Source organism: Danio rerio, chromosome 14, assembly GCF_049306965.1.
Source record: "Danio rerio strain Tuebingen ecotype United States chromosome 14, GRCz12tu, whole genome shotgun sequence".
NCBI classification, from domain to species: Eukaryota; Metazoa; Chordata; class Actinopteri; order Cypriniformes; family Danionidae; genus Danio; species Danio rerio.
In genome coordinates, this window is record NC_133189.1 from 16,709,149 (window position 1) to 16,735,286 (window position 26,138).

Sequence of the window (26,138 nt, forward strand, 5' to 3'; positions counted from 1 at the left end):
CTGCGCCCGGTCAGTACATGGATGTATGACCACATGGGAAAGTTAGGTTGCCGCAGGAAGTGGTGTTAGTGAGACCAGCAGGGGGCACTCAACCTTTAGTCTGTGTGGGTCCTAACACCCTAGTATATACTGGCGGGGACTCTATACTGCTCAGTGAACACCGTCTTTTGAATAACACATTAAATCAAGGTCCTGACTCTCTGTGGTCGTTAAAAATACCAAGATGTCCTTTAAAAACAGTAGGGGTTTAACCCCGGCATCCTAGTCAAATTTAACCACTGGTCTGTCCATCGTGGCCTCCTAACCATCCCCATATCATAATTGGCTTCATCACTTTGTCTCTCTACGCCAATCAGCTGGGGTGTGGGGTGTGGCCTGGCGCAATATAGCTACCATTGCATCATCCAGATAGATACTGCATACTGAAGAGATTCCCCCTAAAAATGTGTAAAGCACTTTGAGGGTCCAGAAAACTGCTATATAAATATAAGGAATTATTATCATTTTGCTATTTGTACACATTGTTGTTTTGAGAAATAAACTTAACTGTCTTGCAAAGTTCTATTCTGATCTAAAAACTGCAAAAGCACTAGTAAATATAGCTGTAAAAATGATCAAAAAATCTTTTTCATCAACTTACTGATGTTAAGCCCTACTAATATTGTAAATCAGCTTATGTTTTTTGCATAAAATGACCTATGTTTTTTATGTGTTTATAATTATACCGTTTTGTGAGGGCCTTAAATAACATGAACATACTGAAGTAATGTAACAGACAATAACAAGTTGAAGCAGAAGCAAAAAATAATGACTCAGTTCAACCTCAGTTTAACCCCAGTGGTTTATAAATTCTACAACAGCCCTGCATAGAACTATGATGTACAGTAAGGGAAACATTTTAATTGCTTTTCAGTGAAAACATTGGCTACCACATTTCAAATTAAAACACACTCACACAAAAAAAATTGCCTGTGGGCTGGTCTGATTGGTATTCTGTGATAGTTCTGGAACTCATTTTCAGATTATCATGAACATCTCCAATTGGAACACAATCATGTTCAGTCCAAGCTAGTTGTGCTTGTTTAAAAAAATTAGAAATGAAATTTTACATTGCAGTAACTACTGTAAAATTGCTCAATATGCTATACAACTTGTAAATGATTTATTAATTTTTTGTCAAATGAATGCTATTTTAAACATCTAGTTGTGTGCTAGGATGAGCTCTGACTCTCATTTAATTCAGCGTGTGGCTGTACGTCAATATAAAGTGACATAATGAAGTGCAGAATGTCTGCCAATGCCCTTGAGATGTTCAGGAAAGCTGCTCTCTATAAACCTATTTCCTTTATCTTTGCACGCTCTTCTGTACAGGAAGCAGCATTTCAAAAAACATGCTTTGTTTGATATGCTAATATATTACATGCTGTTTAATTGATTTGTTCCTGATGAAAGCATAATAAAAGATGGATTTGGGGGACAAGATAGTAAATATTACTTTCCATCCATAGTGGAACAGTGTTCTCTTTAAGATCAGTTCACACCACATCGACAAACACCAACCAACCAATGGCAACAAACATGTTCAGCAGGTTATGTCGAATCAAAGTAGGATCATGCATTAATTTTCATCTTTCACCCACATTATAATATGCCACTTTCGTTTTTTACAACAACCACCAACTTGCTCGCACAGGGTTGTGCTATAATAACCAGCTGCTCTGAATGCTGATTTAAAAAAAAACAACTTGAAAGCCGCTCAGCAAACAGAATTTTATGCAAATTTAGATTCAGACATGCCTTCTTGTGTTCTGAAGCTTTTAGACACAGCTATTAAATTGAGATCACGTTTACAATATTTATTCACAAGCAAATTCCTTTTAACGCTTATGATATGCTACACTTTAAAACATGGCCATGATTTCAACGGTAAAAATCTGTAAAAATGCTACAGTACAAATCCATAACCTGGTTAACGGTATGTTTCCTTAATATAGATGGCATGTATGACATGTGTATATGTTGATCATTCAAAATACAGACATATTACCTCTATAAATTAATAAAATACTGTAATTTACCATAAAAATGAAAAATTACTTTTACGGTTTGTACTGTTTTTTAACGGTAAAGTACTGGCAACTACAGCTGCCGTTTTTTTTACCATAAATTTTACTGATTTATTTTTTACAGTTTATTGACTATATTGATCATAAACAACGATCTACACTGGGATTTTTATAAATTATGATTACATTTAAATATACATTTTGTAATATTATTTCAGCACATTTTGTCATTGCTTAATATGAGTTATATATATCCACATACAGCATTTAAATATGAACAGATATAATTGTACTTTTTATATTTGAATAAATTTTTATATTTAAATTTTATAGTTGAATTGGTAAATACACCCCTCACAAATCTATTTTTTAAACTCATATGTTTAATAGGAAGCTATAGAATCTTATATTTGTGCATACATTAAATTAGTCAGCACTGAAGCCAAATCTTGAGCTTATCAAACAAAATTAACTTACAATAACGGTCCAAATACTATTACAGCCAAATTTATATGTAAAAATATTAAATACAAATTTCAAAAGAGGAAAAATCAAGAGAAGCAAAAAATTGAAATATTTTGTTGAAATTTTGTAGGTTGTAATTTGTTTTTGTTTTTTGTTTTTATGTTTTTTTTTCGTTTTTGTTTTTTTGCAATATTTAGCTTGAATTTATTGAATTGTCTTTCAATTTCTAAATATGTCTGGTGACTAAAATATTACATTTATAAATATATATGTTTATTAAATCATATAATCACCAAAATGCATTGCCTTTTTTCATTGAGAAATGGAAAAAATATTAATTTTCAAAATAGAGTGTACTCAATTATGCTGAGCACTGTATTAACATATATTTTAATCTAATGGTTGAAAATGTATTTGTGTAAAAAGACATGTTTACAATATTTAGAAATTTATGTTGTATATACTGTATACACTTGAACACAAAATAAGTATTGAGCACATCAAAACTCAATTGGTTTCAGAAAAAGAAAATAAAGTAGTAGAATTGTGTTTATTATTTATTTTACCTGCTGTATATTTTTATATCTGTGAAATCCAAACATTACCTTGTATTTTAAATATGTGATTGGTATACAGTTTATTTGATTTTTATATAGGTTCATTTTTTACAAAGATTTTATTTTTACAAAATTATTATCTGAAGTATAATCTCAGTTAAGCATTTTTCATGTCTGCATTTTTGACTGCATTTTATGTATTAAAAGCTAAAAAATTATCTTGTGTGTTCTATTGAACAAGAAAGTCTCCTCCATCTTGGTCTGAGAGTAAATAAATTAACAGCAACTTTTCATTGTTGAGTTAGCTTCTTTTTTTTTTTTTTTTTTTTGACTGACAGGGGTTTGCACTGAAACTCTGCACAGTAAATTCACACAGATGTTTAGTGAATCCTCTCTTATCTCTCTCACCCACTCTCCCTTTCTCTGTTTCAATCTCTCATGTTCTATTGCATACACACAAACACACAGTGCCACGCATGTTAACACCAGCCCTGCAATTTGAGGCTTCCCCTCGAGAGATGTCAGGTTGTCAAAGCTAACCATCCAGTGTTGGAGTGAAGACAGAAAGCAATCCAGATAAAACATCTAGCCTCTGTGTATCAGAAAATGTGTTACGTCGTCACCAGTACTAATAATAGCTCTTTTGGGAGGCAAAGCGTTGATTTACATTGTTTCAGTCTTGTTGCTGCATTCCCTGCTAGACAATCTGTCACAAAAGTGTGTAAAATTGAAAGGACTATTTGAAGTTTAAACGATAGGATTTTACAGGGTCCCAGTAGTTAGCTGTAAGCAATAATGTATCAAGCTATCGTGAACAATGAATTTGTTATATAAAATATTTATTTTGTGTTTAGTATTCATTCATTTTATTTAACATTTGTTCACCATTACTTATTTTGTCAACATTTGGTAATACTGTTCTGCTTTCTTTAATGTTCATGCTTTACTTATCTCATGTCAGTAAATACCATTAAAAGAACACAAATATGTAGAATTTCTGAATGGTTGTAGAATAAAATGTAATATTTTGAAGATATGCCTCATGTCCCCCCATAAAATGAGTCTGCAGCCAGTTTTAATCTATCATCTACAAGCAAAAAGTGAGAGAACGTCTTAAGAACGTCCCTAAGTTACTGCTATTTCTCTAAATGCAATGTGTGCTTGCTTTGTTACAGGCTTCCTCAGCACAGGAGACCAGGCTGCTAAAGGGAATTATGGGCTTTTGGACCAGATCCAGGCTCTGCGTTGGATAAGCGAGAACATTGGCTATTTCGGTGGCGATTCCAATCGCATCACTGTATTTGGATCAGGAATTGGTGCCTCTTGTGTGAGCCTTCTAACCCTGTCTCATCATTCTGAAGGTAAGTGAACTTTTTATCCCCTAGAAGAATTGGCATTTATTACAATACTCAATTGTTAAAAATTATGTTTGCATTCAAAACTGAACTGTGGGTTATAAACAAAATGGCTAAGTGGTTAGCACAGTTGCCTTACAGTAAGAAGGTTGCTGGTTCCCGGCTGAACCAGGAGGCCGAGTTTGCATGTTTTTATGGAGTTTTCAGAATTTAGACCACAGCTATAATAATGGTAAAGATGTAGAGAAACTGTATTGTTGGAATGACTTTTCATGAATTATTTTCCCCTGCAAATAAATGATAAAACACCATCGGCCAGTCAGAATCTGTTGAAAAAGAAAGGGCTTGTGCAATTAAAGCTACAAATGACAAAAGGGTAATAAAAAAGATAATAATTCGGAAAATATTGGTTATATCATGGAAAATAATAATTAAAATACATGGAATTTATGCGAGCAAAGCCAGGTTGGCATATTGAAGCATATCAAAAAAGTCCCTTATGTGTTTTGTGGTAGTTTCTGCATCTGTGGTTTCTCTCTTTTGAAATGATGGGCAAAATAGCTTGTTTTTATTCCACTTCACTGACTGTGTTTGCTAAATTCTCTGTTTGATTAGATCGATTAATTTTTACATGAGCTGGATTCAATGGTCAAACTCACTAGTAGCACACTGCAGACATTTGATTGTGACAATGAATGGAGTAATGCCAAAAAAATGCAAAAAAATAAACAGATCAGTATTGTTCATCAGTGTGCACGTGAAAATATTTCTTGCTATATTTATAGTTATCGCGCTTGCTGTGAACCAGCTGTCAATTGTCAAAAAAATGTGACAGTGGTCCGTGGACGACAAAACCAGTCATGCAAGTCCTTTTTAATTGAGATTCATAAACCATCTGAAAGCTGATTAATTAAATCTCTATTAATGTATATTTTTTTAGTATGGGACAATATTTGGCTGGCGACAGAGTGGTGCAGTGGGTAGCGATGTCACCTCATAGCAAGACGGTCACTGGTTTGAGCCCCGGCTGGGTCAGTTGGTATTTCTGTGGGGAGTTTGCATGTTTTTTCTGTGTTGGTGTGGGTTTCCTTCTGGTGCTTCAGTTTCCCCCACAGTTCAAAGACATGGAGTATAGGTAAATTAAATAAGCTTAATAGACCGTATTGTATGTGTGTGAATGCAAGAATGTATGGGTGTTTCCCCAGTGCTGGGTTGTGGCTAGAAGAGCATCCACTGCGTAATAACATATGCTGGATAAGTTGGTGGTTCATTCCACTGTGGGGACCCCTGATTAATATAGGGACTAAGTCGAAAAGGAAAAGAATTAAAGAATATTTGGTCATTATACAACTATTTAAAAATTGTATATCTCAAGGGTTTAAAAAATAACTTGGCTTTAAAACTGCCAAAATGAAGTCTGTAGCAATTCATATTACCAATTACAAAAAAACTTACTTTACTTATTATAGCAACAACAACAAAAATAGGCATTAGAAAAATTTATATTTTGAGAGTAATTTTGATCATTTTGATACAATGTATTTTGGGCTATAGCCGTGTAACATAAAATTCCTTTGTGGTCCAGGGTCACAGATCACATTGACTTAAAAAAATTGATGACAAAAATATTTGAAATTATCAATACTTTATTACATGAAATAGCTACGAAAGGAAAGTCATAGCAGATGACCAAGAATGGTGTACCATACTTGGAAACTGTGCTCTGCAACTAACCCATCCAAATGAACACACGCACACACACACAGAAAAGCAGGCAACCTTTATTTATTTATTTATTTATTTATTTAATTTTTAGTGGGTGAGCAGTTTGGGTTACAGTGCCTTGTTTAAGGGTCTCACCTCAGTCATGGTATTGAGGATGAAAGAGAGAGCTGGTTGTTTGCTCCTCTACCACTGCAGCTGCTGGACTTAAATTGTGAATAAAATCAAATATAAACTTTCAGAAGCCACAATTAAAGAATAAGTGAAACACATTAACCTTGAATCCACAATGAATCCAGAAATGGACATTGACGAGTGATTTAACAGTCTATTTAAATAAAACTAATTTCACCGACAGGACTCACAACAGAAACCAGATGTTACTCTTTTCATTCATTGCCATTTGCAAACTGAGGGATGAGTCAAAATTGTATTTGTAATCTGTCCACAGGATCTGTCAAAAAAGTGGTTTGACTCAACAAATATGGACAAAAATATTTTTGCCTTTGCTTATATTTGATTGCTAGCATGTGCTATAAAGTCATGATGGACAATGTGCAGTGCTGTTTGTCAGTTTACAGCCTGTTTGAGAATCTGCATAAAACACCCAAGTACTTTTAATTGATGCCAGCAGTGATAAACATTCATCTGGCTATGAATTACAAACAAAGTGTGCAAATTAACATGCACAGTTATGTATTTATGCAGCCATAAAGAGGCGGCGGATTTTCACAGGACTTAGCAAGGTTACATTTATTATTTTAGCAGCTGCAGCATATCATTGTAGCCAACGCTAGAAGTAAATCTAAAACGCATTCTCAGGAGGCGTTTCAGAGATGTGAGACACAATTATAGGAAAATCAATTGGCTTAGTGAGTTTCCATGACATCCAATTGACTGCTGAACTTGAACATGTTGAATCATAAAACATAAGAGATTAATGTTAACTCTCACATCACAATGATAAATATGTAAAAACTAAAGAAGCAAAACATATATTACAAAGATACGGATCCTGTTTGTATTGTTGTGAGGACAGCGAAATAAAATTGGAAGGATTTGACTGAATTTCTCTAAAATCCTACTATATGTATTTGAAGCCTGACATGTTGACATACAAGCAGCTGATTTTCTATCAGGAAATCAGTTGGACACTATTCTAAAGAAAGCTGATGAAATTATTTCCTTCTTTCACTGCTGTATGACTATTATCAGATTATTTCTATACTCCACTTCCTGCTATGAATAATTCTGTGTGATTGTTTGCACTCTGCAGATTTCATCAACCATTATTAATTGCTTTGATTTACTTTTGATTGAGATTGATTAGCTTTTTATACCATAAATGGATTTTCTATTCACATATTCCATATTGACAAGCTTCATGTAGCATGTTATTATTTGGTCACATCATCCGCCTCGTTCCTTTCTCAATAAATTGGATGTTACTAATGCTTATGTTTCCCCAGAAAAGTGGCGTATTCTCTACTTGGTTTGATGAGATAAAAAAAGCAGTCTTGGGGGAAGCAGGGTTTTACTGACAGCCTCTATAAACTATCAGGATCCTTGAAAATTGAAACAGGACTCCTGCTATTGCAAAAAGGGGCACTCACTGCAAGTGCTACCAATATCAATCAGCTAGCTCTGCAATAGTTCTCAAAGCTGTGATTTTAGCCATCGCAGCGAGGGAAAGTGGCCTACCAAATGGTAATGGCAAGGCTCAAAGGAATGCTGTACTAAAGAATCCATCTGCTGTTTTATAAAAAGTAAATTTCCGCGCAAAATGAAGACTAAGAAATATATTTGATTTGGACATTATTATACAATGCTTAGTAGCAGAAATTATCTCTGTATTCTAATTTGCATTCTGTCTGTCCTAAATAGTAGGATACTCCAACAGCTAATATCCTCCTCAACACATTTGATTGTTGGACGAGGATTCAAACTTTAAACTTGGATTAAAAAATACTTTAAATCTGCAAATATGAGGCTGAGGTTTAAGTAAAGGGTTTTTGTTGAATAGCAATCAATAAATAACCTGAAATCCAACTTAAAATGATTCTAGTTATATTTAAGATGCAACAACACTGTGAAATTTTATGAAGACAATTTTACCAAGATAATTAGCTTGACATTTAAAACTGTGACAAAATGCACAAAACTAAGCAAACTAAGCCTGCTCTTTTTGTACAAAATTCTTCTTAAAAAAAATAAAATAAAATAATATATATATATTTATATATATATATATATATATATATATATATATATATATATATATATATATATATATATATATATATATATATATATATATATATATATATATGGATTGTAGTATAAAAAAAGTAAACTGGGTAGCAACACATGACTACAGTTTGGAGGAAGGCGTAGTATATTGAAGACAAATGAAGAAAAGGGTAATAAAGTACTATAAAAGGTGTGGCTGATCAGGGGTGCATTTTCAAAACAACGACTTAACTCGTGGCCAAATGATCATAGTATGATGCATCATTTGGGAAAAGAACAATGTAGTGACGAGTGTTTCTCAAAACCCATAGATTCTCTGTCGCAGATCAATCACTTGAACCATGTTAGTTATAACAAAAAATGCCTATAATGATCCTCTAAATGGGGTGGTAACAACTTCTTTAGAGAAGAGCCCCATCATTTATTTGTGCAAATTCAATTTTTTTACACGCACACTCATTTAAAAAAAAAAGTCCAATATTAGTTTTGGTAAAAACATGCACTCGTTTTCCATATTAATTGCAAAATTTGTAAATAAAATATATAGGCCCTGTTTCCTTTACAAAAATTAATAATGTTTCCTTTACAAAAATTATTAAGAACATTACATATTCTATTCTAAAACATAAAATCACTTACAAAAGCTAACGTGTATTCTAATATCATATATAAATAATATAAATTGATAAATAATGAGGAGATTTATTAAGAAATAAAATTTAATATTTATTATTTATTAGGAAATGAAAAACTTTAATAATAATATTAATGATAATAATGATGATGATGATGATGATGATGATTAGTAGTAGTAGTAACAGTAGTAGTAGTAGTACTAGTATAGTCTTATTTTTTGAAAAAGTCTACTTTTACCATTTGACATGCAAATTAATGCAGAAATGTCCTAACCAACAGGCTCATGACATATACAGTACAGATATTTAATAATTAACCTACTATAAATTAAAAGCATTAATGTATGCTATGTTTGTTGCTTTCACAAACTTCTGAGATGTAACATAAATTCCACTTTTAAATAATAGGTCTTTTTTTAATCATTTGACATTTAAATGTTAGAATGTTCTAAATAAATAGAGCATAGGGGTATTACTAGGAATAGAACACAGCCAGTAACTATGTTTCTAACTACAGCTACAGAGTTGTAGTTGCAAGCATAGAAGTTTGTGACGCAGTTTGCAAATGTTCGTTGGACCGATGATTTGGGAAACGGCAAATCAACAAACTATGTTTGTAGGGACGGAACTTGCGACCTTAGTTGGCTAACGATGGTTTTTGAAAACGCACCCCAGAAAAAGTTCCAAGCAGTCAAGAATTCAGTGATGATCTTGATTGATTTCAAATGCGTGTAAAAGCACATGTGTGCACCAAGTGTAGATCTACAATTTAACACATTTATGTGTCTGTCTTACATAACATAAAAGTCCCATGACTGTTCTCCAAGGCATGCAAATGTAAACAGAATTCAAGGAAATTTATTATTTTTCGAACTGGCAAAAGATGCTGTAGCTTTTAAAGCAAAGAATATCACCAAAATGCTGGACAGGACCAATCTGACGCTGAAATCCCTCAGCAGGTGAATCCCACCCATAGTGCAAGAGCCATTCACATTTCCCCTGAACCTGATCCTCATCCTAAGAAAAAAAACACAATTACCTGAATCCCATCTTCTGAAATACCAAAAGCTTAGATCAAAAAACACTTCAGCTCTGTCCTCGCAGTTCAGTGCAGTGTGTGAGATTGAGTGTGATGCTTGTTTGGCAAGTGTGTGTATTTGTGGTGGTGTTAATGAGGCCACTGTGACCTGTCTCCTCCTTGCAGTCTGGCTCATCATCTTATGGGGCCTGCTGCTCCCACATGGAGCTCACCCTGTCTGGGCGTGTGGCAGGCCAGAAAATAGGGCTTCATCTATCAGCCTACTCCACCACAGGAGTTAGCTTGCCCGCCAGGCCCCCTGCTATGGGATGGATTGCAGATGCATCCCACTGTCCTCCTCCATCATCAAGTTTAAGGGCAATCACCTACTGTATCTTGCTTCTTTGATGGAAATGGGGGCATTGTGTAAAAGGAGAATACACAGCTGTCTTGATTTACATTTCTGTGTATGAAACGATCAAATGAACCTCACCCTCTACCCGATTCTGCAGTTTAGCATAACGTGAACTGCACAAGTAAAGAGTTTAGCACAATACAGTTCACAATAGATGCACTCAATTAGATAGATTGCATTTTAAAAGACATCATAATTTTTCCTAGACCCTGCAAAACATTATCAGTGAGTCTACACTTTCTGATTTGAAAGTTTGGTCCAAATCCTGAACCAATATTAGTGGTAAAGATTTACCATGGATGTCTAAACTGTACTGTTCCTGGATGGGCCCATTTCAGCTGCAGCTCTAATCAAATAAATCCTTAACAAGATCTTCAGGATAGACAGGTGTTTTAGAAGTGTTTTTTTTTTTTTACTGAACAGACAGCTCCAATTTGAGCAAAACTTTAAAGGATGACTCTCTGTAGTTGCTGTCTTCCAGTAGCAAGTCTAAACATCCCTAGTTTAGACCTGCAACAACCATCCTTTCTTAAAAATGCTCAAAGTCCCTGTAGAAATCCAAATTAAGCTTTTTAGATGTTAGTATCAATATGTTAGTCTTAAAGTGATATGTACTATAGTGTGCACCAAAACCGTATCTAAATACACATTTAGAAGATATAAACGTTAAAAAAAATTAGGTCTGTCATTTGTCAAAATAAATTTGTTTGTTTTTTGTCACCTTTATTTTCTCATTAAATGTTCTGATCAATTAAATGCTTTCTTGCATTTGATATGTCCAGTACCTTTAAGGAGCCATTGTTGTTACTGAAATAATTTCTTTATCCATGTTAAAAACATTTGCAAATGAAAGAAAATAATAAACAGTAGCCAAAACTGTGCTGATCTGAACTTCCTATTAGTCGCTTTGAAATCCGCTTTGCACAGCATTTCTCTACAGCAAACCCCAAGCCCCAAAATACATTACACACATACAAAGTCAGCAGACAGGAAACTAGGAGATTAAAAATTAAATCTGTTACACACAGCTTCCATTTTGATTGGGTGAATAGGACTTGTGGGCGTAACCGCAGCCAGTGGGTAGCACAATCACCTCACAGCAAGAAGGTTGCTGGTTTGAGCCTCAGCTGGGTCAGTTGGCATTTCTGTGTGGAGTTTGCATGTTCTCCCTGTGTTTGCGTTGGTTTCCTCTGGTTCCATTTTCTCCCACAGTCCAAACACATGCGGGATAGGTGAATTGGCAAGGCTAATTTGGCCATAGTGTATGTGTGTGAATGAGTGTGCATGGATGTTTCCCAGTGGGTTGCTGCTGGAAGGGTATCCACTGCGTAAAACATGTGCTGGATAAGTTGGCGGTTCATTTCGATGTCGCAACCCCAATATAATAATTGAACTAAGCCAAAAAGAAAACGAATGAATGAATGCATAGTACTTGTATAGCAATACAGATAATGTAAATATGATTTTCTTTGGAGTGAATAAAGTCTGCTTTCATGTTAATTTCAGGTGAACCACTACAGCACATGGGTGTGGTTTGCTTTAGCCCAGAGACAGCACAAAGCAATCATAATTATTAGTCAACATGAACTACAAAAAATATTCAACCCATTTGGATTACACAGAAAACTGTATTTCAAGGTGGAGAAAAAGTGGCCAGTCACACTCAGTATCATTATTATAAGTTGTCATGGAAGTGATGCACCTGAGCTGGTACAGTTGTGCTATGAAGAGAACATTATTGGCTGAGCGGGCGTCAAGGTGGCGCAGTGGGTAGCATGATCGCCTCACACCAAGAAGGTCGCTGATTCAGAGCCTCAGCTGGGTCAGTTGGCATTTTTGCATGGATTTCCTACGGGTGCTCCCACAAGTTTAAAGACATGCACTATAGGTGAAGCGGGTAAGCTAAATTGTCTATAGTGTATGTGTCTGAATGAGTGTGTATGGATGTTTCCTAGTAATGGGTTGCAGTTGGAAGGTCATCCGCTGCGTAAAACATATGCTGGATAAGTTGCCGGAGTTTCATGCCAAATTGAGTTTACATGAATCATTGAATAAACATACACATTTCAAGGTATTCCATGAGGCTTTTAAATCTACAGTGTCACAGAGCTGCTAAAATTTATCCTATAGCATCACATGCATTATATACAACTTTATTTCACACCTACAGACAATTTATTGTGTCCAATTGACCTATGTTGCATGTTTTCTGTTTTTTTGAAAAATTAAACCATCCCCTTAGGAAACTCATAAAAACACAGACAGAAAATGCAAACTCCAATCACAGTAAACTATTTGATTTTAGTATAATTTAGGATCATTTTAGGTGTGGGAGTAGTGTTGTCTAACATCAATCTGTCTGTGATTGTCAAAATTAACATTATTGCAAGACTAGCAAAGAGTGCAGATCCAGGAATTTGCAGTGCTGCATCTTGGCAATCACATCATTCACAAGCATCCTGTCAAAAGAATCTGCATGTTCTGTTGGTGCCCTTTCCAGACACTGGCTACAGCTTTTCTTTGCCTGTCTTTCTAACCTCAGCACTTGGGGAGGGAGAGCAAACAAGAGGGAAAGAGAATGACAGAGAGAATAAGGAGTTTCAAATCAAGGACATTACCCAATCTCACGTGTTATTATCTATTTGGCATAAGGATGGCTCTAATTGTAAATGCAGATTTGCCTTTTCCTTTCTCTCTCCTAATAATAATTATGATGTCAAATGAGAGATGGCTTCATGAGCTGCTGCTGCTGGAATATTAAACAACCGGAGCTTTGGCTGTGGGTGTGTATTGGAAGAATGTTGGAGGGCTACCAGCAGTGTTACTGAAGGTCATTTGGGAGTCCTTTTTTCTATTCCTGTAACTAATCAGCCTAAAAGCTCTGCTCATGAGGACATGCTTCCCTTTTAATGGAATGTCTCATACATTAAAGGGGACTTGTGAGGGTCTATGTTGGAGGATTCCATCTACCCATGTCAGTTCTCATTTTTATGAAGACTTTTGGGTTATTGAGGACCATAAATATACACACTTAAATTGTGTTCGTTTTATTAGCTGGATGATATCGGTGTTGGCAGTTTTGTGATGTGATGCACGACTTTCAAGCATTAACACTTGAAGCTACAAAACTGCATGAATAAAAAGACACTCGAGTCAAATGAATTAAAAAGAATGTCTAAACAAAGACAGTGATGAACCGATGTACATCAGAATTAGTGAATCAACAGAGTGAACGAATGTTACTGTATTCAACAACTGCTCATTTACATTAATTGTGTATCCCTTTCAACTCGAATTCATAATATCCAGTTGAACACAAGTAGCATACTCTAGCACACTAACATAATCTGAAAAGTTGAACATGAGGTTGTAAAGTTCCGACTTTAACTTATTTATTTGTACTTATTTATTTGTACAACCCCAAATAAAAATAAAGTTAAGACAGTATAGAAAAATATAATACAAAAAAGGGAAAATAGGGATTTCTAAGTTATTTAAAGTCTTTGTTTGTTTTTTTGTTTGTTTGTTTGTTTGTTTGTTTTAAAACACATGTTACATTGTTGGTTCTTGCAACACATTTAAAAACAAGTTGGATTGGAACAGTAAAGGTTTTACCATTTTGTAATGTTGCCATTCCTTTTCACAACACATTTAGCGACTGAAGACACCGAGTGATAAAGTGTTTCAGGTGTAATTTTGTCACATTCATCCTGCAAACAAGTCTAAAGGTGGGCAACGATACTAGGTCTTCATTGTCACATTTTATGCCACACATTTTCTATTAGAGTTTGGTCAGGATTGTAGGCAGGCCAGTCATGTAACTGTGTCCTCTTCCTTTGCAGCCAGGACTAATGTATACAGAATGTGGTTTTGCACTGTCTTGTTGACTTATGCATGGGCTTCTCTGGAAAAGGTGTCTTCTTTGAAGGCAGCAAATTGTGCTCCAAAATCCCTACAGTATGTACTTTTCAGCATTAATGGACAATTTAACAGACTAATGTAAGTCATATTATTATCACTTCAACCAAGAAATATATTTTTTGACTAAACTGTTTATCATTACCTGAGGAAGAAAATAACATAAGGACAGTCAGACAAACCATAATATCTTAAAAAAATAAAAAAAATAATAAAAGATTATTTTGTAACACTTTATAATAACACACTATGAATCATTTATTAAGCATCAGCATCTAGTGAACTCATAATTTGTTAAGCATTAACTCTACATTAATAAACGTTGGTAAGCTGTTTAAAACTGCAGCTAGAAATGCTTTGTTATTGACTTATAACCACATTTATAAAGATGGCAGTGGGTAGCGCTGAGAAGGTTGCTGGTTCGAACGTTGGCTGGGTCAATTGGCATTTTTGTGTGGAGTTTGCATGTTCGTGTTGGTTTCCTTCGGGTGCTCCGGTTTCCCCCACAAGTCCAAAGACGTGCTATAGATGAATTGGGTAAGCTCAATTGTCCATAGTGTATATGTGTAAATGAGAGTGTATGGGTCTTTCCCAGTGATGGGTTGCAGCTGGAAGGGCATCCGTTGCATTAAACACATGCTGGGTAAGTTGGTGGTTCATTTGGCTGTGGCCATCCCTGATTAATAAAGGGACTAAGCCGTAAAAAATAATGAAAACGTGAATAAGCTGTTGATCTCTCTGGAACATAGAGGAGCTCTTGGATTTCATTCTAAAATATTTTACTTTATTCTGAAGACAAATGAAGCTGTGAAAAGTTTGGAATGACATGAGAGTGAGTAATAAATAACTTAATAACTTAGTTTTTTTGGGTGAATAACACCTAAGCATGCTAAGATACTCAAACCAAACTCAAACCAAGTCGTATTTATTTATTTATGTAATCAATTAAAGTACAACTACTTACTTTTGTTCAAAGATTATTGGAAGCAATGATCTGTCTGGCAGGCGACGCAGTGGCGCAGTGGGTAGCACGTTCGCCTCACAGCAAAAAGGTTGCTTGGTCGCTGGTTTGATCCTCGGCTCAGTTGGTGTTTCTGTGTGGAGTTTGCATGTTCTCCCTGCGTTCGCGTGGGTTTCTTCCGGGTACTCCGGTTTCCCCCACAGTCCAAAGAAATGCGGTACAGGTGAATTGGGTAGGCTAAATTGTCCATAGTGTATGAGTGTGTGTATGTGTGGATGTTTCCCAGAGATGGGTTGCGGCTGGAAGGGCATCCGCTGTGTAAAAACTTGCTGGATAAGTTGGCGGTTCATTCCGATGTGGCGACCCCAGATTAATAAAGGGACTAAGCCGACAAGAAAATGAATGAATGAATTTGTTTGGCCAGTTTTTTTTATAAATTCTCAGTAAGCACTGCATACAGTATGTTGTAAAGTTCAGATGCAATAAGTTGCACTTTTAATCAGAGTCAGCTAAATGGCTTGCCAAAACCTGACTCAATTTCATTTGGATGTCACCAAAAGTAATGTCTGTGGGGGTGAGTCGATAACAGTTTGTAATTATTCTTTCCATCGCCACCAGTCTGCCCCACTGAGGCCGATTTACAAATGGACTGCCTTTTCAAATTGACAGCGTAATCAACAAATCACTGTTATGTTAAAACTCTTATATAGTCTCAGCCTCAGACGTCAGCTATGTGAGACTAATACTTAAATGACTTTTAAGTCATTTTAAACCATTTCATTTTCAAAGCATTTAGAGTCTTTATAAGGCCTGTATATGTCCAAAGTTTTGGCTCCCGCAAATTTTTTTAAAACAGTTTTGTCCCTAGTTTTCATCTGAGCTAAATTATTATTGTTGTTATTATTCATTAATTCCATGGTTCATTTATTTGAACAAGTTTTCAGGCTTAAAAAAACAATTGAACACAAATATAAGCAGGCAAACACACTGACGGTTCAATATTCCTTATACAATGGTCAAGCTGTTTTGAAAGAAGTGTGTTTTTTCTATTTCTTATATTTGTGTGACCCCATTTGAAGAAGCTGTGAGCACAGCCACATTCTGCAAAATGTCAGAAAAACAGGCTAAAACATGTGCATCAAGAGCCTCTCTGTAAATTCACTGATCACATTTGACCTTTGGAAATGACAGAAATCTGGCAGTATCCGTTCAGTTGCATTCCCTCTGAAATCAAATCTACAGATTCCATTTTAAAAACAGCAGTAGCAATATGTTATTGTTGAATGTGGAACATCATAACCATCTTGAATCACTGGCCAGCATAGCTGCAATGCACTGGCAAGTAAATGTCATATTTGAGACCAGAAAATGGACAGATGAGTCTTTAACACCATCACTGTTGTCTGTATTGAAAGAGCCGATGGCAATTGTGGATGTAGTTTTACATTTATAACTAAAGACAGCTTAATGGTCCTCTTTCAAAAGCTATCAGACCTTTAAAGTTGCAGCCTCTGTGTCTCTCTGCAAAGTATGCAGTTATACAGTTGAAGTCAGAATTATTAGCCCCCTTTTGATATTTATTTTCTTTTTTAAATATTTTCCAAATGATGTTTAACAGAGCAATGACATTTTTACAGTATGTCTGATAATATTTTTTCTTCTGGAGAAAGTCTTATTTGTTTAATTGCGGGTAGAATATAAGTAGTTATTAATTTTTTTTAAAACATTTTTGGGACAAAATTATTAGCCGCTTTAAGCAATTTTTTTTCCGATAGTCTACAGAACAAACCATCATCATACAATAACTTGCCTAATTACCCTAACCTGCCTAGTTCACCTAATTAACCTAGTTAAGCCTTTAAATGTCACTTTAAGCTGTATAGAAGTGTCTTGAAAAATATCAAGTAAAATATTATTTACTGTCATTATGACAAAGACAAAAAAAATCTGTTATTAGAAATAAGTTTTTAAAATTGTTATGCTTAGAAATGTGCTGAAACAATCTTCCCTCCATTAAACAGAAATTGGGGAAAAAAATAAACAGGGGCGCTTATAATACAGGGGGGCTAATAATTTTGACTTCAACTATATCTGTCCTCTAATCTTTTTTTTCAAAGCATTTCATCATCTGATCACAAGCACTACATAAAAAGCTTTAGAAACTTCTTCAGGTGTGTGAATGTCCTGCTTCTAAAACAGGTGTTTTTTATGCAAGCCAGTTTAACGGTTTACAGTACAGAGGTCATATAATTATGAAACCCAAAATGCGTAAAACATTTAGATAAAAATGCAAATAACATACAGAACACAAAACATCTCCTTCACTAAACATGCATATCCAAAAATGTTTTCAACAACAACAAAAAAGATTTCACAAATAAATTATGATTCGTCAAACTATTTCATACCAAAATGTTTGTATGTGTGGTATAAGCTTTAATTTTTCGTACATTTATTTTAAATGTGCTAAATAATTAAAAAATGAATTATACCATACATACTTAAGCAATAATCATGTACGCCCCCGGCCTCATAAGCATGCATAAAGAACCCTACATATAAGCGAGTGTTATTTATATGGTGGGTGAAAAGTAAAAAGCCATTAAAAATTGACAATACAATATAATTAAAGGTCTAATTATATATAGGCGCCATTAGAACACAAACACATTTGGTGTGATCAGGTCTTAATACTGCTTAAAGACATTGTGGCATGTTCTTTAAAGAAAGAGTGAGTATGTCTTGAGAGAGTGGACATATACTGTATGTTGCCTGAAAGCGACCAATAGATATTTAATTGCTGCACGTTGCGCAGAATAGTCCTTATTAATTGAGGCAACTTCTTTAAATAGCAATGTTTTTTTGGCTTCCATTTTCAACAGCAAAGCATTCATAATCTTTAAAGTTATTTTCTTTGTCATTTTTATGTGGTGCTATAATTCTAGAAGAATGAAAAGCGAAAAACCCTTCAATGGACTTGGTTTGGGCTTGTATTATGCAAATTACAAACCTCATGCATGTGGACACTGAATATAAGACTACAAGTGTACTTAACAGAAGAAAGAGTTTAAGTTTGAATTAGGTGTAAAGTCGTGTGTATAAAAATTAATCCATTACATTTGTTTTTGAAATCATTTTTATTAATACTTAACTATCAATGAGATAAGCCAATTTATTTTTAATGTAAAATACAAAATCAACAATTCTATTTGAAATAATGTTAAGATATTCCAAAAAGATTCCCAGAAAAGTTATGTATGCGAGTTACATTTATTTTATGACTAATAAAAAGACATTATTGAACATAACACAATGTCAAATATCACTATTTTATAGAGACATAAAATTAGATTAAGTCTGACTAAATATTATAAATGTGATAGTCAGATTAAATAAACAAACATAATAATTCAATAAACATATTCAGATGGTGTGTCATTATGATAACCAGTGTACTGAGTCATTGTGGCAGAGATGACCAGAAGAATGAACACTGTCCAGCATGAAGTATTCTCAGTTGCTGCAATATGTCAGACCCACAACTACCAACCACATATTGAATAACTCTGAAAAAAAAATCAATAGGTTTTAAAGCCACTGCCCTTAGCCACGTGTAGGTGCTACATACACCTAGCACAGTGAAAAGCAACTCTAAAAGTGGTAATGGATGGACGGGCAGTATATAAAGTATAAAAAATGGCCATTTGTCCCTGAGGGGCTGCATATCCAGCTCTGCATCAAGAGAAATGGAGAAGTGACAAATTGCCACCCATAGGAGTGTAGTTTATATTGGGACTGAAGGCATCAGTTGAAGCAGCAAGACAGGTCTATAAAGTATAATACCTAGTGATTTTTTACAAGAAGGTGGGATTAAGAAAAATAAAAGTAAACACATAAGGAAATGTGAAAGAGAATAATCAAAAGTGAGGAAAACATATTGCAAAGCTAAAGAGATTATTTTAAATTGGTCATTTTTTCTGTAATACCACATAATTTCATACACAAATTGACCAAATGTTGTATATACTATGATTTATGATTTTATTTATTTTATGTATAAAGATAAAAATAAAATAAAAAAACAGTATATTGAATGTAAAGGGGGAAGGGGTGGGGGCTTGGGGTTTTAGAAAGTAGATAGCAAAAATTCTGTAGTAAAACTTTTTAACTATATGAACTATATTACTCTTAACTATATAAACTATATTACTCTTCTTAATTCAAGTACTGAAATAATAAAGCAATTAAAAGGTCTAAAATTATAAATATTTTTTAGGGCCTATGTGGATTGGCAGATATTTCTGGCAAATGGTTTTCTGTGTGTATTGGTTTGCTATTGAAATTGCACTTGTTAAGCATAGTGATAATCTATTCTAAAAAAATAAAAAATTAAATCTCAGAAAAAGTAATGGCTTACTTTGTTTATAACCATTTGCAAATAAGTTGACCTGTATTTGCAAAGTTTCATTAGAGTTAAATGAACTGTTGAAGGAGAAGTATCAACATTTATTAACCAGTCTACCAATACTCAAATAGATCATCGAAATAAAGTGTTACCCAATTAAATTCTTGTTTCTTTATATAGCACTTTTACAATGTATATTGTGTCAAAGCCGATAAACATAGAAGTTCTAGTAAAGTACGTATTTTAGACTTAAAGTTCAGTGTGGTTTAAATTTCACTGCTGAAAGTGCAAACACTGAAGAGCAAATCAATCAATGCACAGCTCCACAAGTCTGAATCCAAGTGAGTCAGTGTCGAGAAAAAAAAAAATTTAAAAATAAATTTCTGTAATATTTTTCAACATACTACATTTTCGTTTTGTTGTAAAATAATTTTCAAATATCATTAATTGGGGTTTTGAAGAAGGTGTGTTATGCATGTTTAAATTGCACATCTCTCTCTGTATTTGATTGCATTTCAAACGTTGTTACCTTCAAAAAAAAAAAAGTGTCTATAGCCAAAAACTAACTACTTAAATGTTATCTTGCCAAAAGATACTTTTGGATGATATAGAGTGACAAATGATATTTCTGTGCAACTTCTGAAGGTAGTGCATCATGAGTCAAAAATTGAATTGACTTGCAAGCAATGACAATCTCATAAATAGTACCTGCACATCTTTTGTACCTTTGAAAAATCTTTCTCTCTCTCTCTCTCTCTCTCTCTCTCTCTCTGAGAGGATGTGATCAAAAATCTACAAGGCTATACAAGTCTAATATTTGGACAAAATTTACAATGTAAAAACACAATGCTAAACCCACACATCAAGGTGTGCACCAAAAATGTCAAAGCATCTGTGCTGGTCATATAGTAAAATGTGGTGTTTATTAACACTTAGTTAAATTAATGTTTTTTTTATTTATTTTTTGGTTAATAAAACCCTTTTTTATTTCACCATTGTTGCTACTGTCACAACTCCATAATGCCAAAGAATACCACTCAGCCACTTTGAAAACCACTGTTACTTAAAAGCACTAAAGTAGCATATAGCCTTATTTATTGCCACGACATTATTTTCCCTCAACATACACTGCCCTAGACTTACTACAAGAACAATCTCCCTCGAGCAGCAATTTACACTTTCAGCTGATCAATACTTTGCAGGTTATGCTATCACAAGGGGGTGTTGTTTAGTTCTCTCCATGTCATTTCTCCATTTTTTTCTCGCGCTGAAAATTCAATGCTCTTTTAGTTCTGAGACCTGCACTGCGCTGGTTTCTTTTTTCCTCCAAGGCGATACCTACCCTTTCCTCCATCATTTCACAGCCTCCTCCTTCACACTCACACTCCTTCGTTTTTTTTTTTTTTTTTTCTCTGTCCTTTGAGACCATGCCTCTCGCTGGACCCCGTGAAAAGCAGCCATTATAGTTGGATGCATGGCCTTCTGAGCTGGCACTCCTCAGTGCCCACCTGCACAGGAAGCCTAACACAAAGACCATGACAGCTGAGTGCTAGATCCCCCCTCATCCCCCACCAGCCTCCTCTGCATCGGCCCTCGTGTCAACCAGCTCTTTGTCTCTTCATCTGATAACATCAAACATGATCGAAATAAAACTCCTGTTTCCACATGCTGCCTAAGAATCAGCCTTCGAAATGATCGTCTCACTCCCCTGCACTGTCTCTTTCTCTCCCTCCCTCTCTCTCTCTCCCTCTCTCTCTCTCTCTCTCTCTCTCTCTCTCTCTCTCTAACAGCTCTAGGTCTTTGGTGCAAGCTTGACACCTCTCCTGCATCTTATGAATGTTGCTCATATAATGCTTTGCTTATTTAAGACTTCATTAACAGCCAAGGTACATGCCATTAGAAATGGCAACGCTCTGCAGATCCAGCCATTTATTCAAATCACATCACTCAATATCTGTGACTTTCTTCGGTGCTGATCTTTTCCTCGATGCCTCTCTCACTGCTAGGATGTATAATGTGCACATTTTCTGTATGCATTGAATATTAGGATGGCTTACTATTTAATTAAAAAAAAAAAGGAAAGTTGACAAGCATAGCGTACTGCGCTGGGTAATGTATCCCACAATGACCTTCCATTTCCATTGGCATAAATGAATTGTAGGCAAACAAAGGGTTTCCAAAGATTGTTAATGTTGCTTATAAAACATTTATTTTGCATGATCTTATACTTTATCCCTTATCCTGCCTAAAATCTAAACCTACTCTAACTACTATCTTAATAACCATTAATAAGCAGCAAATTAATAGTTTACTGTCACATTGCTTGAACTTTGACACTTTGCTGACTAAGATAGTTTGGTAACACTTTAGTTTAAGTACCAATTTTTATTATTAACTAGTGGCTTATTACCTGCCTATTATTAAGATTGGCTGTTTTTTAGTTCTGCTAAAGCACTTATTCTGCATAATCTTATACATCATCCCTAATCTTGCCTAATACCTAAACCTACTCGAACTACTATCTTAATAACTATTAATAAGCAGCAAATTAATAGTTTATTGAGGCAAAGTCATAGTTAACAGCAAGAATTGTATTTTAAAATAAAGTGTGACCAATGGTTTCAATCAAGTCATGTTTAAATTCATATCTGACCCTGATTTTTTGTTTGCTCTCCAACTTGTTCTACTAAAATTGTTCATCTATGTGCCTGTCCAATCTCATTTAAGAGCTCTTCAACCCTCTCACCTGGGCAAAAAATGAAACATTGTATGCTCTTACAGCCATTGCCTTTAATTTCAAAATATTCGTAAGCACGATGAGCCTGTTTTTGTGGAACATCTTGCAGTCTGTTGAAAATAATTTGTGGTGCAAAAAAAGAAAAATCAAGGACAGCAGAGAGTTTTTCCTTCCGCTCTATCCAAATCAAAACCAATCCAATTTCTTGAGTTGTGGGTGTGTTTGGTGCACGTTACTCTAAATTGTGGCACAGAGAGAAGCTCTCATATGCAGTGATATGGGGAGCATGTACCATCTGGAGCATTAGGCATTGAAGAACATTGCCACTGACTGCACAGTGATGGACAGTTGCTTTCATAGCGTGCAGGCATCACTAAGTCTTACACTACCTGACCTTATCTGCAAAACTGAATAAAAAAGAACAGTCTGAGCATGGTTAAGTGTCAGAAAGGAGGAAAAGGAATGACTTCTGTTTAAAAAAATCTAACAATAAATAAAGTACTCAGCTTGTTTGAAAAATAAAAAGGAAATCTTTAACCTTCTGCAACTGCAGAGGATTTTGAGCTTTAGAGAATGTGAATGTATTATTTACATATATGGATTGTTTGAGTGTAGTAGGCTTAACAACAGCCTCATGTGCGACAAAAAGACAAACAAAAGTGGAAGAAAATGCTACATTTTTCTATTTTTATAACAAACTTAATGTAAAATATGGGGGCACTTTTCACCACACTGCAAAACCATTTAGAGATGATGATGCTTACGTAATTGCTGTTATGTGAATGCTAGCTTGTCGCACAGAATGAAACTTTTGATAATCGGCACAAAGGGTCCACCTTTCCCACTTTTCTGGTCTTAAACAAGATTTTTTTGCTGCCAACCTGCCAAAATAAGTTTTCATCAAAAATGCACATTGTAGCCTTATTGCAACCCTGACTCCCAAAATTAGTTTATTTTCTGTTGAGAGTTCTCCGTGCAACATATATCAGACTTTCAAAGAATACTCTGTGGCCCTGTCATGTTCCTTTTTGATTTAATAGCATAGTTTGCTGCTTTCTGTGATGAGAAAAAAGTGATGCAACTTGCAAATGCAATCTGCATTCTCATCCAGACAGAACTGTGCTCTGAAAGATCCCTGGACTCCACCAGACGGGTAAAGGCTTTATTAGCCACGACCAGCTCCGGTGCCGAAAGAACATCTGTTTTCTAACTGGAGGCATTGTTACTCAGCCGTCTTTGTATGCCGTACTGCCAACACATTCCCCTGTCTGCTAATAGATTCCTCATTAGGCAGAAGATTCTTGATGGGGAACGGCGCAGCTATGCGGTTCTTTCTTCTCCCATTGGTCTCTATTATACGGTATTGCAGATCAACGTTTCTCTCTACAGATCACCAAAATAATCTCACCTTCACTTAGGATGCAGAGGGAACATCCTATTGACCTCCCCTCTGAGACTTTTGTCATCCTGCCTCTACATGCCCTAATATCGATTCCCTTCTTTTATGTATTAGGTCACACGCTTGCTAAGACCCGAAGATAATAGGCTCTGACCAGAAACAACACTTGCTCAAGCTGACGACCGGGCTCACCAAGAAGGTCAAAGCTGTTGTTTTTCAGTTTAGTCCAGAGTGTGGATTCACTGGAGCGTTCCGAACGCACCTCTATAATTTGATGAGAGCCACTGCAAAGTCCATTTCTCTGTGTCAAAACCGATAAAGTCCCGATGTATACTGAGCAAAGGGGGCAGTGCACAATGCTGCTCAGAATGCATGATCTCCGTAACACTTCATCAGCAGCATATGAAGCTGTTTAGCTGAAAACTGGGGGGAAAAATTGTTTGGGCAGAAATGTCACAAAGTCAAGTGGACCTCTGAAAGGCAATTAGATTCTTACATAATGAAGCTGGTATTCAGTAAGTCATTTTCATTGCTTCCCTGTGGATGGTAGGGCCTGCTGGAGAATTATGTGGTGGCAGCAAGGTTGTTTCATCTATCAGCCTCATGGGAGGCTGATGTTTGAATTATCACAGAGGAAGCACACCTGCACACATGTAGTCCTCACACACTTTAACCACTCATGTGTTGCATGGAGTGAAATTCCCATTCCCATCTCAGATAAATAGATGGATGGATGGATGGATGGATGGATGGATGGATGGATGGATGGATGGATGGATGGATGGATGGATGGATGCATGCATGGATGGATGCATGGATGGATGGATGGATGGATGGATGGATGGATGGATGGATGGATGGATAGATAGATGGATGGATGGACGGGCTGGTGTACAGGCTGTCCCTTCAGGATCAATGTGAGGACTCGTCTGTCACTGGGGTCTTACAAGGATTAGTCTCATACTTAATGGATTAACATTAATGGACTTGAAAATTTGTTTAAAAAAATGTACTCATATGAGATTGCAATGCAGACAGCAGGTACCCAGACATCATACAAGGTTGACGTCTTGTGTCATTAAAATCAGTTTCAGAAAAAGATTCACAGAATCTAAACTGACTAAATATTTTTTCAGCTCCAAAGTGTCAACTGCACTTTCCTCTTTACTTTAAAGTCTGAACATCTTTTTGTGTTTAAAGTAAAAACAACGGTTGTAATGTAAAGAACTGGTACTTTTTTCTGAGGTCCTTCTGACAACCTAAATTTTCAGTGCAATTCTCCTGCAGAGAAAAAAAAAGTACAAAAGCAAAATATATTGAATATCCAGAAGAGGTACATTAATACAGTTGAATTCAAAATTATTAGCCCCCCTGTTTATTTTTTACCAATTTCTGTTTAACAGAGCGAACATCTTTTCAACACATTTCTAAACATAATAGTTTTAATAACTCATTTCTAATAACTGATTTCTTTAAACTTTGCAATGATGACAATAAATAATATTTGACTAGGTCATTTTCAAGGCACTCTATACAGCTTAAAAGTGACATTTAAAGACTTAACTAGGTTAATTAGTTTAACTAGGCAGGTTAGGGGAAATAAAACAAAGTCTTTCTTAAGAATAAAAAATATTAACTGCTCTGTTGAACATAATTTTGGAAATATTTAAAAAAACACACACACACACACACATATATATATATATATATATATATATATATATATATATATATATATATATATATATATATATATATATATATATATATATATATATTATTATTATTATTTTTTTTTTTTGCAGGGAGGTTGGGGGGTGGTGCCGGTTGCCACAGCTGTAGCCCTAACACTTCATAACACTCCAAATGTGACAATGTCCAGAGGCAGTAAAGCTGTCAAAATACATTTGGCTTCTAATGCAAATAAATATATGAATAAAAAAAAGACATTTGACTGAAGAAGTCAGTGTGCTAGATTTTCCTGCTACTGCAGTTACTCTCTATGTCTGTAATTTGGAATTTAGGCTCTTTAAACATCTGTATAGACTATGATTACCATCACACTAATTATGTCCCAGTCCTTTAATGAAGCTTAGAGTGACTGTCATCAGAAAACATTCATGATTGATGGCATCTATTGAATTTGTTTTAATTACAGATGCGTTCAGCATGGCCGTTGATTCATTCACACTATTTGATATTAGGGGGGGAAACATGTATATTCTTAATGGTTAG

At 35.2% G+C, this 26,138-nt stretch overlaps 1 protein-coding gene across 4 annotated transcripts in view; it reads left to right on the forward strand.

Moving 5' to 3' along the window:
• nlgn3a (neuroligin 3a) overlaps positions 1-26,138 on the forward strand; it is a 310,046-nt gene that overhangs the window by 207,453 nt on the left and 76,455 nt on the right. For all 4 annotated transcript variants that reach the window (XM_005157199.5, XM_021481038.2, XM_005157201.5 and 1 more), the window contains 1 exon segment: positions 4,264-4,449. In XM_005157199.5, the coding sequence (XP_005157256.1) occupies positions 4,264-4,449 (186 nt within the window).